At 50.7% G+C, this 12,625-nt stretch overlaps 1 protein-coding gene across 1 annotated transcript; it reads right to left on the bottom strand.

The window, feature by feature from the left end:
- Positions 1 to 395: 395 nt before the first annotated feature.
- LOC311197265 (B9 domain-containing protein 1-like) lies at positions 396 to 3,752 on the bottom strand (the record flags this gene model as incomplete). Its single annotated transcript, XM_084270999.1, is given in 8 exon segments — positions 396 to 1,058; positions 1,245 to 1,312; positions 2,467 to 2,529; positions 3,000 to 3,096; positions 3,170 to 3,281; positions 3,383 to 3,451; positions 3,638 to 3,728; positions 3,730 to 3,752. Coding segments are annotated over 8 exon segments (669 nt in total). The 3' UTR covers positions 396 to 912.
- Between the last annotated feature and the right edge of the window lie 8,873 nt (positions 3,753 to 12,625).

Raw genomic sequence — 12,625 nt, 5'->3', positions numbered from 1 at the left:
GGACATGTTGGTGCTGGAGCTCCTGTCATGTTAGCAACCACCAGCATTTTTTGGGGGGTCCTCTGAGGTTATACGTGGCTACAAGGCCTCTTTATAGCCTTCCTTTTGATAAGGAAACCAGCTAAGGAAAGCCCCAGCACATTATCTGTGCACCATGCAAGGCCTTGTTTAACACCATGGCCTAACTCCTCGAAATAAACTGCTGTCCCTTTCCACACCCCCCTTTTTCTTCCTGACGTGTGACACAGAAAGAAAATCAGGAAATGGAAGAGTCATCACCTTGTTCTAACCACAGAAGCCCAGGTTGCTTCACCAGAAAAAAACATGGAAAGGTTTGTTTCTGCAGCACGTGAGCTATACTAATTAGCTCCACAAACTCTAAAGGACTATGTGGGGTTATGAAGAAAAATGCTGTTGCTTTTGCAGAGTGAAGCACGCGGTGCAGATGGTGGTTAAGACGTGCACGTGAGTCTCACTGGACCATTTCTGTATCCTCTCCTTTTTGGAAGGGGCAATAATTTAAATTTCCAATTTTTATTGCCAAAAAAAACCCCCATTAGTAAAAAGAACTGAGTTTGTAACAATGGTTTAAAAACAGGACAACTGCTACAACTATCAACTCTCCTAAGTATGCAAAGAGTGTACAAAAGGCTATTATAAAAAATAGTTTCAGGGCTTATTTTGAGATAGGCTGATACTACTCATAAAAATGCTAAATATTATCTAATGACATTAATTTACATAATACTTCATCCCGTAGGCTTGCTGAGGTGACATGGGCTTGTGTTCCTTTTGGAACAGCAGTCTCAAGTGAAATCTCCTCAGGTTAGTCAGACACTCCTCTCCCTCTGCCACAAAAAGCCCCCAAGAGCGTGACTTCTCTGTGAGCCTTTGAACAGCTCACACCTGAGTTCAATGCTTTGGGATCCCTTCTGGACCAGGCAGCAGGGAGGGGTTCTGCATGTCGCTCGGGCTCACGTCGTAGCCCAACTTCTTCATATCTTTGGTAACCACGTTGAAGGAAATGGTCACAAAGCCTTGAGACCGCACCCGCGTTACTGGAAGAAAGAAGATGTGACTAGAAGGTGCTGAAGAGAGGTTTTTGAGTCGTGGTTGAACTCCTCCTGTGATCAGGTAGGACTGGGCTCAGCAGGAGCTGCTGGGGTTTTTTAATGGAGGATGGATGGCCAAGCTGTGGGCTGCTGTTGTGGAAGGGTTGCAGTCAGGAGTTGCCGGGGACTTACCTTCTCTTCCTTCTCCCTGTGCTACCACTCTGGGGTCAGTAAATTCTGGGCGTCTCCCTGTGAACCAGCTCAAAGAAGAAAACACAAAATAATTAACTAGATACATCTGGTAGTGTTTAATACAATTCATTATATGCATGTTAAAAAGACAAAGGGGAAGCTTAATGAGGCTCCCAGTTTTGTTTGCAGTAGAGTTTTGAAGACTGATTCACTTTATTGCTGATCTACTTTGATCAAAGGTAAGTTTTGGCTCTTGGGTTTCATTTTTTTGCTGAATATCACACACATTGTGTTAAATCCAAGTCATCTCCAGGCCAGACAGAATCTTTCTATGGCAAAGATGTTTTGGAAGCTGCTTCAACTCTTGATCACCCATAGTAAGAGAGAGCTTTGGATACTCTGCATGCATCAGAGGTGTATGTAATACAGAAGTATACGAACTACAGTGTAGATTCTACACAAAGGGTATCAGAAAGAGAAAAGTAAACCAGTTGACTCCTGACTGTGAGACACAGGCATTCCCATGCTGACTACACCCAAAGTGCTGAAGTACCACAAGACTGGTTCTGCTTGTTGTTGATGCAGTCAATCTACAACCGAACACCATCATTCAGACTGTACTTAAGGCTTTCCTGTCCGTTCTATTGTTTAATGCCCTCAGTTGCTGTGTACAGACCGCTGCTTTGGAAGGGATGTATGTCTGAGAACAAGACAAAGGTTACAGCAAGTACATCCTAGATGGAAGAAAAGGTAGAACTGGGAATTGGTTTTCCATATATATATATGTATTTTCTTCTCTTTTTAGATTGCTCTTAACATGGCTATCCTTGCAGAAAAGCCCCTGGCTACAGGAAGGCTGAGGGACACACTGCAGCACACCTCCAGAGTGCAGTGACAACTGGAATCAGACCAGGGAACATGGAGCCGGCGCTCAGTACAGCACCCAGGTATCAGTCTGCTCTGCTGAAAGGTGTTCTTTTTCAAGCCAGCTGTGTTCAAACGTGAGGATTAAAATAAAAAAAGCTGAGTGGGCTAACTGCCTGCTTGCAGTAATGCTCTTTTCAAAAGACCTAGAGACCAAACCTGTGATTTTACCTATAAAGCTGAAAACTCCCTGGTTATGATATGAGATATTCACACGTACGCGCCAGCGAGTAGCTGGATCTACCTTTGTGACTCAGAGCAAGAAGGACTTAAAAACAAACAAGTCTTTAGTTATTACCTTGTAAACTTCTGCAGCCTAGATGTGGACTCTGGAACAAACATGGCGATGGTTCTTGTATGCCTAGAACAAACATAAGATGCACAGAGCTTAAGAAATTAACCAAAGAGCACTGGAGCACGGGCAAGACTTCTCATATCCATACAGGTAGTGGCATTTCAGACACATCAGACCAAATGTCTCAAAGATTATATTTTCCCTTCCAGAAAGAAATGGTTTGTTTGCACAGGAAGAGTGTGTTTTCTCCATTTCCAGGGAATGAGACTTTAGCACATGCTGAGTGATGGGGGAGAGGTAACACACTGCACTTTGCATCTGGGCTTTCTAAATGCCAGCTTTGACTTTTTGTTTTCTCTAGGATTGCCAAAAATTACTTGATAACCAGGGGCTGCTGCTAGAAAATCCGTGTTCTTTGTGCCAAGTGGACAAGACATGCTGAGGAGATATGGGAACACTTTTGTTTCTAAAACAACATTGCAACCTGGAAGGAAATCTTCATTTCAGTCCCGAAAGGCAGCAGGTTGTAACCTCACCTTCCAGGCACGAAGGGAACATGAACAGCTCCATAACCTCTGACCACGTCGTTTCCAAAAAAGTCAGGTCCGTAGACACTGACGACAATCTGTGGCCCTGCAAAAGAAGTGGGCATGAGAGCAGTGCCTGGACTGCAACCTGGACCCTGCCCGCCCCCTCCAGTGCTCACAGCCAGACGGGTTCGTGCTCTTGAAGGTAATGTCGATGGGGAAATTCCAGACGAGCGTAGTGGGTGCGACGTCACTCTTGGAGGCGATCTGGGAGATGCCCTCCTCCAGGCCCTGGGGAGAGAGCGGGGCATAAGCCAGGGACCCGCACCCCGCCCTCACACGTGGGGCGAGCGGGGTGGGCTGGGCTTCGGGGGTGCACACTGTGGCCGTACCGCTGTGGGAACCCAGTCTTGGCCGTAGACGAAGCAGAACTTGCAGTAGAGATCGTCAAAGCCCGGGAACTGTGGGGGAGAGAGCGGAGCTGAGGGCGGCCCGCGTTGCCTGGGGCAAGCCGAGACCGGGCCTGGCTGGGGGGGCTGAGGGCCGGCCCGCGCCGCTGCCACTGCGGCTCAGACGGGGCACCGGTACCGGGGCAGCGCTGCTGAGGCCCGGGCCGGGCTCCGTGGCGGGGTGCCGGCGGGACTCACCTGCCCGCTCTCGATCTGCCCGTTGACCGCCAGCAGGAACACGCTGGGGCTGCCGGCGGCCGCCATGGCACCGGGCGCGGCCTGCCCCGCCGGGCCGCGCTCCAGCCGTTGCCATGGCAGCGGACGGCGGCGCGGCGGGGACACCCTTCCTCGGCGGGCGGCGCTTCGCGGAGCTCCCGCTCGGAGGGGCTTCCCCAGCTCCCAAACGCGGGCGAATCGCTCCGAAACGCCGACAGGTCCCTCCCCCGCTCCGGAACCGGCCGTATCTCCGCTCCCGGTGCGGGCGGTGCCGCCGGCAGCGCTGTGTCACCCCCCCCGGCATCTCCACGGCCGCCCCGCCAGGCCTGAGGGGCCGCGATGGAGGCCGGCCAGCCGCCCGCTCCCTCCGCCTGTTCTTCATGCCGCCTCGTATCTTGAATTTGTCTGACGTGTTTATTTCCTAATCTTAGCCTATATCACCCCGGGGAGCTCCTCCTGAAGCGCTGCCTGGAGCGCGGGGCTTCCCCCCGGCAGCACTGCCCTGGACATGGCCACTAGATGTTGCTGCCGGCCGGGCCGAAGCGGCTCCGCCCGCTGCCGGGTGAGGACCGGAGCCACGAGGAGAGAGAGGCCTTTGGGGTCGATGGGAAACGGGGGTGCTTTCTGAGGTCTCCGGAGCTGTCATCCTGTGAGCCACACTCAGGGTTGTCCTGTCCCGCAGCGAGGGGACCGTAACCCCCGCCACCGTGGGAGGAGGCAGCGGGTGCTGCGGGGAAGGAGTGGGATGGGGCTGGTTTAATTAAGCCTGCTCCGATTAAAAGGAGAGGGTGATTTTTGCCTGCAAACAAGGGAGATGAATGCTGCCGGGGCTCTGCAGAGCTGAAATTTGCTGCCCGTGCCTTACTGTTGCCCCGCAGAGAGGCCACCACAGAAGGGTGCTGGGCTGCGGCCGTGCCGCCGCTTGTGCTGGGAATCCTCTCTCTGCACTCCGGTGCCACCGCGCTCAGCCACCAGCTGCTGCCCTTCGTCCCTTTGCCGTCTTCACAGCGCTCCCCCTTGTTAGTAGCAAGCCGGGGGGGATTTAATCACCCCCAGAGCCACTAGGGAAGGATGGAAGGAAGGAAGAAAGCCTTGGGAAACCTGTCTAGGTTTCCCACGCTGCGGTTGCAGTGAGGCAGAGACCTTTCAGGCGTGGGCTGAGCGGAGAGGCAGACTGGCACCGTTGGGACATCACCTCAGACCTTGTCCTAGCTCCACTTTATCTCCCGATGGAGATGGCTTCGCTGCTTTAGCTCTCCACAGTGCCACACTGTGGACTATTCATTGTGGGTGTCTTTCTGTAAGGCCAAAGGACAGCCTGTGATACCACCTCTTCTTGTGAGGGGGGTGGTGGGGTTTAAACTGGGCTGTAAGTAAGTTCCTATTCCAGCTTCATCCTGAAAAACACCTTCCATGTTCCACTAGAAGTATTCTCTGACAATATCCACTTCAGCTCAATTTTTCAGGATTCATTTGAGTTTGCTGGTGTTGTTTTAATGGTCAGCAAACAATTTGGCCATGAGAAGAACGGGAGCAAAGCAGGGAGGGATGGGAGGGAATGGCTGAAAGTTTCTCCTTTCTCTCCTGCCCCCCAGGAATATTTCAGAGAAAATAATTCATTTGAACTGAAAATCATCAGGAGGGGAGTTCTCAACCAGCTGTCCAATGCAGCGATCAGGGCTATTTAATTAACACTGTACTTGGCCACCAGCTACCTCAGAGCTAATGAAGAGCCAATTTAAGGAATTTATTTTTTTCCTTTTCTTGCCTGGCAAGTGACACACAGCTGCTGGAGGAGTTAATGTCAGCACTGAGACATGGGAGACCTCCTCTGTGACAGCGAGACAGCAGCAGGGTTATTCAGCAGCTATGAGTCATCTGTACCTGCTCATGGAAGGACTCTGTCCCCTCCCAGTCGTAATGAGACCTTTTTTTCTTTCCTCCCTTGCATTCCAGTCTTGTCCTAATTAGCCACATTTTTAATCTTTGCAAGTAGAATAAAATCCCAAGCAAGGAAGTATTTTTACCCTGCTGGAAAATCTTAATTAATGATCCACCAGAGAGTTCCATTTCCAAGCAGAATGAAGATTTGTGGATTGCCATGGCTGGTGTTTCATGATGTTGGTGTTTCTCTTGGCCGTGTAAAACATTCACCCCTTCGCTTGGACCTGCCCTGATCCTGTGATATCTGAAGGGACTAACAGGACTCCTCCCTGGGGCCTTTGGGGCACAGCTGTCCTGGTGTGGAGGAAGGGCACTCACCTCCTGCTCGCTGACTGGCATCTCTTGCACAAGGCCTGCTGAGCAGCCAAAGGCATTAGGTTTTTTTCCACACCCAGAAAGAGCCAGGCTTGGAGCTCTGACACCGAGAGCTCCTGAATCACACCGACGTGTCTCGATGTATCTTGGCAGAGCTAAAGGGGCTGCCTGGCTCCCGGGGCGATGGGCTGCTGGGTGGTGCTGAGACCACGTTTGCTGTCGCCGTGTGTTCCGGCGGGGATTGATACGGCACTCGTGTGGGCGAGGGCTGAGCCAGCCCTGGGGAGTGGGGGGAGCAGGTGGAGACTGTTCTTCCTGAGAGAAGCTGTCAGGCACCAGCCCTGTGGCACAGGGTGATGCTGCCAGTGGTATGTATCACACCATGCCTGGTGCCCGTCACCCCGTCTCTGGGCTCCTTCAGCATAGTTGGAACAGCAATAGTAGAGCCCTTGGCGTGAGCGACAGGTCTGGGCGCTGCTGCTTGCTGCTGCCTGGGCAAGAGAGCGCTTAGGCATCCTGTGCTGTGAGGAGATACCAGGAAGCAGGTAGTTTGTCACCATTACATTTTCAAGTATGATTAAGCCAGCCCTGGGGCTGATTCATCGCTTCCAACCGGCGCTCGGGGAAGGTGGGTGAGACAGAAATGACAATACAGTGGCACAGCAGAAAAGTTTATTTTTAATCCCAAATATTTACGATCAACACCTGCTAAATGGCCAGTGAAATACAGTTTATGGTGTCATTAATCTGCAATAAACTCCCTTTATTTTTAGACTGTTTGCACAATGTTGCCAGCCTGACTCATCCCTGCCTGCGTTTTTATCTCTGCGAGGAGGCTGCGGAGAGCTTCCCTGCCCTTTGTCTTAACAGCCTCTTGCTTCTGCTTGCAAAGCTCTTCCCACCTGCTGCTTCCATCAGATGTGTGGAAGGCAGATATTCTCACAACCTCAAACGATGTGTTGGAGGAGGATATTCTTCTTGTAGCTCTTGCTCAGTGTGTTTACGTGGGGATTTGTTTTGGTTGGAAGGTAATTGGGTGATCTTTAGCATTAATGTGTCTGTACGCTGCAAGCTGGATGGGAAATGAGGTCTGAGGGGTCATGGCTGTACTGTGTGTGGGGTTCCTGTCAACCCCTGTGACAGGGACTCCCTGTGCTTTGTAACCCAGTCTGAGTGTGAACCCAAGGAGACTTGCTCCATCCTCAGCCCAAGCATGTTTTACCAACACCCCCAGAGCAGAAAGGCAGGGCAAACAGCCAAAGCAGGCATTTCAGTGTTCTGCTCCCTCTCGTTATGCTGGGTAATTTAGCAGGTTGGGGTCCAACTCAGACACCCTGGTCTGTGTGGCTGCCAGCCCTGTGCCAGGCAGAGCGCTGCAGAGCAGGAGGTGTCGCTGGCAGCAAGCTGAGAAATGCCCAGTAGTCTAGGAAGAATTAATTTGTGTTGGAGCTCGTTACTGTTTGTGGGGTTTTTCTCTTTTTTTTTTTTTGTTTTGCTTTTGTTGTTGTTGTTAATGAGGAAAATTAATTAGGGCCCTGGTCTGAGTCAGTTGTAATAAATTAACTTCCAGGCAGGAAGGGGGAGAGGGTGAAGAGGACCGGAGAAGCTGGTTCCTGGTGGGGCCATTGGATTTGATAAGGCCATAAGGAATAAGAACAATAATCAGGCTCTAGGGAGAGGAGAACAGGGAGCGAGCTCCTTCCTTCCTTCCTTAGCTGGACCTGGAGCCCTGCTTGTCAGCCACCTGCCCAGCAGTGGCTGTGTTTTCAGGGGTGACTGGGGTGGGAGAGCTGCTGGCAAACCCTGGAGACATCGTCACAAGCCTTCAGCAGCTCGTGCCTCCGAGCGGGGCAGAGCGGAGTCAAAAATAAGCTGCTCTGGGGGATTTTAATCAAGTGTTCAAATAATTAATCTGGTTTCTTTCCCGTGGTGTGACATAAAGAGGGTTGCTGGCATTTTCTCTCCATCCCCATGAGCTGATCTTTTTTCCCGTGGCTGCCCTGACCGACAGGCGAGTGAAGGGCTCTGGCACGAGGAGCAGCCCAGCCTGGTCCTAGCCCCAGCCTGGGTACAGAACGCTCCTGGTGATGTTGCTGTGTACCAAGCCAGGGAGTTTGTCTGTGCCACTGCACATCCCTCAGCCTGGAGCAACTCCTGAGGACCCCTCTGCAGTGAGCTCACGCTGGTGCTGGCACCAGTGAAGCGCCTAAAACCCACCACGGGAAAAGTGGGGCTGCTTACGTTGAGGCCACTTTGGGATCGAGCACCCACCTGGCATGAGCTCGAGTTATTCCAGTGCCCCAGCAGGATTGCAGCAGATAAATGTGTTGAGCTGCTTAAAAGAAAGAGATTCCAGCCCCTCTAACCATGCTGTGGCTCTGGCAGCCTGCACTAAAATTTCTAATTAAGCTGCCCCAACAGAAGCCAAGATGGCCACAGCCATTAAAACACAGCTGCCTATTTAAAGCTTAATAGGGAAGCTTTAATGGATAAAGTCAATTTAATTATTCATCCTAAGAAAGCTCGTACAAATATCAAACAATTATTCGTATTCATGCAACCTGTATGATATCACAGCGCTGACAGATTAAAGGCTGTGTCTCGCTGCACTGGGGATGGAGTCAGATTTGGTTGGGTTTGGGGTTTTTTTAATGCTTTTTTTTATTTCCTTCCTAGCCTGACAAAAGAGAATTCCAGATTGATGCCACCCGAGATTTAACCTTGAAACACAGACCATCTGAAGGCTCTTCAAGTCACTGTGTGATGGTTTCCTCTGGCATCTCAGCACGGTGGGTTTTAACCCTCGTTTGATCCCTGCTCCTCAGAGGCTGCTGAAGGGGCTCCAGGCAAGCTGGGACGTCTGGGCGCTGGTGTCCCTGTGGGCTGTGGGTTTGTTGAAGCTGAGAGTGGTGGAGCAGAGCCTGGCTGACAAATGGATACGACTTGAATTGTCATTAAAAATGCAAAGTAGAAATTGATCCAATTAAATAATAATGACTTGCATTTATCTGCTGCTTTTCACTTCCGATCTGAAGCTACACGACCCTTGCAGACAGGCTGGTGGAAATGGCTTAACACTGCAGACATGCCATCCGCAGGGAAATGAACACTGGGCCATGTGAAACTGTCTCTCTGCGTGGCTGGTCAGGGCTGGGTTTGGGCTGAAGTCTCATGAGCTCGGGGGTTTTGTGCCTGAACATCCAGGGGAGCGATTCATGGTCACTCTCTGGTCTTAAATAATTCAGTCGGAGCTTGACTCTCCCCATGCTGCCAGGATGTTCCTGCAGGCTCGTGGTTGTTATGGGTCCTGCTGAGCTGGATGGGCTTTGGGATAGTGAGGATTTGTCAGGGGGGGACAGGCAAGGCCACTGTTCTGCAGCCACGTGCAAAGTCTTGCAGCAGCCTCTCAGGTGACAGGGGCTTCCTTGAGCTGTGAGGGCTGGAGAGCCGTGGGAAGGGGGGGGGGGGGCCTGGCTGGACTGCAGACAAGGACACCCACATGTACAAGAGGTACCCCTGAGCTGTGATGAGCACCTTGGCCTCGGGAACGGGACCAGCAGGGAAGGAGCGACGCGTCCTGAGGCCACACAGCATGTTGAGATGCCTTTGGCTGGGAACACCAGACCTGCTGCAGGTGAGCAAGTTCCCCATGCTCTGACACATGGTGAAGGCTTCAGAGAGATAGTTACATCCCCACCATCTTCTTTCCAGAGCAGGGGTTTGCATCCAGCAAACTGCAGAAGGCACCTGCCCTCCACTCATTGCTCTCAGCACCAGGTCCTGCCTTGTCCTTCCCTCCCACTCTGGCAAGGGCCCAATCCATGTCCCCAGCCCCTGGGGATGATCTCACCAGGTGCAGACGTGGTGGCTGCAGAGCTGTCCTGGAGCTGTCCTGGCAGGGTGGCTGTGCCGGGCAGGTCGGGCTGAGGGGCAGTAGGCCACGAAAGCCCATTAAACCCCTTCTGCTTTAGGCTGAAGCCGCTCTTGACCTGCAGTTCCCAGCTAAAGCGTGTGCCTAGGGTATGGGTGATGTCTTGGTGCCCCACACCGTGCAGAAGGGACGTTGTGGGATGTAGACAATATCCCAGTCTTGGCAAGAGAGGCTTTTCCTCCAGCTCTGGAGCACCAAGAAGGGGATTTGGGCACAGAGAATGCTGCCTTTCCCAGGAAGTGAATCCATTACAGCAGTAACACCATGAGCTGCTGTGTGGCACAGCCTCCCCAGACAAGGGACACACCAGGGCATCCTGTGCAGGGGAATTCACCTCCCCTCCTTTCCAGCCACCCGCTTGAATTGTGACAACAGGAGTTTGCCATCATCCCCAAAGCACTATTAATAATTACTTTTATGGCGCTTTTTGGGAATCCCTCGCTATCCCACTGAGGGCAGAATAATTATTTACAATAAACATAAATGACTCTTGATTACAGCGGTGCAGGTGCTCGGAGGCAGCCAGCACAAAGCCACTTGACATATGGAGCCTCTTGTGCGAGGTGAGGGAGTTGCTGAGCGGCACCGTTGGAGCTGAGCGGGTGGTGGGACCAGCTCCGAATGCCAGCAGGGAAGGGGAGGTTTCAGGTACCTAGGGGCTGGCAGCCCGGACACACACATTTAGGAACGAGGAGTTTAGGGGATGCTGAGCTCTGGGAGTGGGATGGAGACCTGGCTGGACGTGATGTGCTGGGGCAGGGCTTGGTGTCCCAGCTCCACCCCATCCTGCGGCACAAAGTCAGGCCACGCTTCCAGTTTATACAGTTTAATACATGTGAAACAAGATACATTTCCTTTTGAGTAATGAATGCATAAATAACAGAAGATATATGTGAATGCATAAATATGAGGCGGCATGGAACGAACCAAACAAAAACGATTCTTTTTATTTCTTGGGGTTTTTTTTTAATCTCCCTTTGTCTTTCTGCTGCCGCTGCCCGGCGCTCACGATGGACTCAGCGCTGCTCTTGGGCAGCGTCAGTTTTGCATGGCGAAGCTGTCCCACGGTGAGAGGGTCTGGGGGAGGGGTGGGGAGGGGGGACAGGGACTGGAGGCTAAAAAAAAAAGAAAAATCAACCCCAAAAACGGCAAAAACAAACAAAAAAAACCCCAACAACAACAAAAAAAAGGGGAAAAAAAAGGAAAAAGTGGTGTTAGCGGGTGACCTGAATTCCTCTAGAGGCTTCTCGGTCAGAGCTGGTGATGGAAGGGCCTTGGGAGGCGAACGCGTCCACGTGTGGGTGCAAGGGGTGCGGAGGGAAGACGACAGAAAGAGTGCAAGTGGGACGGTTACAGCTACCACCGAGGTTCCGAAGGCATTCCGCTACGAGGAGGACAAATCGTTAGCTTCACTGCTCACAGAGGACGTCACCTAAGACAGCTCTTGATACCTTTACACACGGTGTCAATAATTTACTTGGAACTGCAGTAAACAAAATACATTTCTTAAATAATTTACTATTTATTTGGTTTGGTTTCTTTTTTTTTTTTTTAAATCTCTCTGTAAATTGAACTTTTTCCTTTTTTTAATCTCTTTTTTTTTGCTTTGTAACACAAGGAAGCGTGTTTGTGCAGGGTAGTTTGGATTATTGCGACATTTAACCTGAATTTCAGTTAAAAAGGAAAAGAAAAAGCAACGGGACAGTTGTACAGACAAGAAGAATGAATAACTTATTATTGCACTGGCTACAATTCAGTAGTGATTTGGTTGGGTTGGTTTTTTTTTTTGTCTTTCTGTAGTTAGGACAACCTCTACAGTACAAAAGGAAAAATGAGAGACACACCTAAAGCATCAGCTGTGAAAAGAAGCTGGTGGGATGACGGTGGTGGGAAGGAGAGGAAAAGAGTGAAAGCAAAGAAAGAAGAGAAACATTGGGATAACGAATGGCTGCAATAATTAGTTCCACATAAAAACCGAGGAAACACCACCCAGTCGCGGAGTCACATGTAATGCAAAAAACAGTATCGTTTCTCTATAAAAATATGTGCATTATGAAGAGAGGGGGTTTGTGGGTATATTTCTTTTTTTTTTGTCTTTTTTTTTCCTTGTTTTGTATCTCACAAATACATTATTTCTATTTATATAACTGCTGATATACAGACAATGTACAGCTCCCATCTCCTGGGCACTCCCGCGTAACGTGACGTCTCTAAAAGGTGCCTTGTTAAAAGTTGAGCATCTTTTAAAAAAAAAAACAAACCAACAAACTAACCAACCAACCCAACAAAACAACGAAACCCAAAGAGAATCCCCCAACTCCCAACCGCCACCACCTCCAACCCGAATCAATGTGATTGAGGCCACGGATGAGGGTGGGAGTGGGAGGAACAAAGCAACCCCCCCTGAATCGACTCCACTTTCCCTTTAGAAAAGAAACCCCCAAACCACTTTGCAAATCGACTTCCCCCCCCCATCCCCACCCCAGAGCCCCTCACCGTGTCGTCCAGCCGTTTGTTTGGTTTCTTTTTCTTTTTTAATGATTTTTTTTCTTCCTTTTTTTTTTGTTTTTTTGGGTTTTTTTGTTCTTTTTTTGGTGTGTTTTTTTTGCAAACCTCCACAGCGCTTAAGAACAAGTGACTGCGAGAAAGGAAAAATAACCAGAGGAGCAACCACCCCCCCTACCTGTGGCCGCTCAGTCCCTTCGCTTCGGAAACTCCCCCATTGGTGTCAAGCCCTTGAGACCCCCCCCACCCCAACTCCCCCTCCCCCTCCCAGAAAG

This window comes from Gallinula chloropus (assembly GCF_964237585.1).
Source record: "Gallinula chloropus genome assembly, chromosome: 15".
NCBI lineage: Eukaryota > Metazoa > Chordata > Aves > Gruiformes > Rallidae > Gallinula > Gallinula chloropus.
This window is presented reverse-complemented; position numbering and strand designations above follow the sequence as displayed.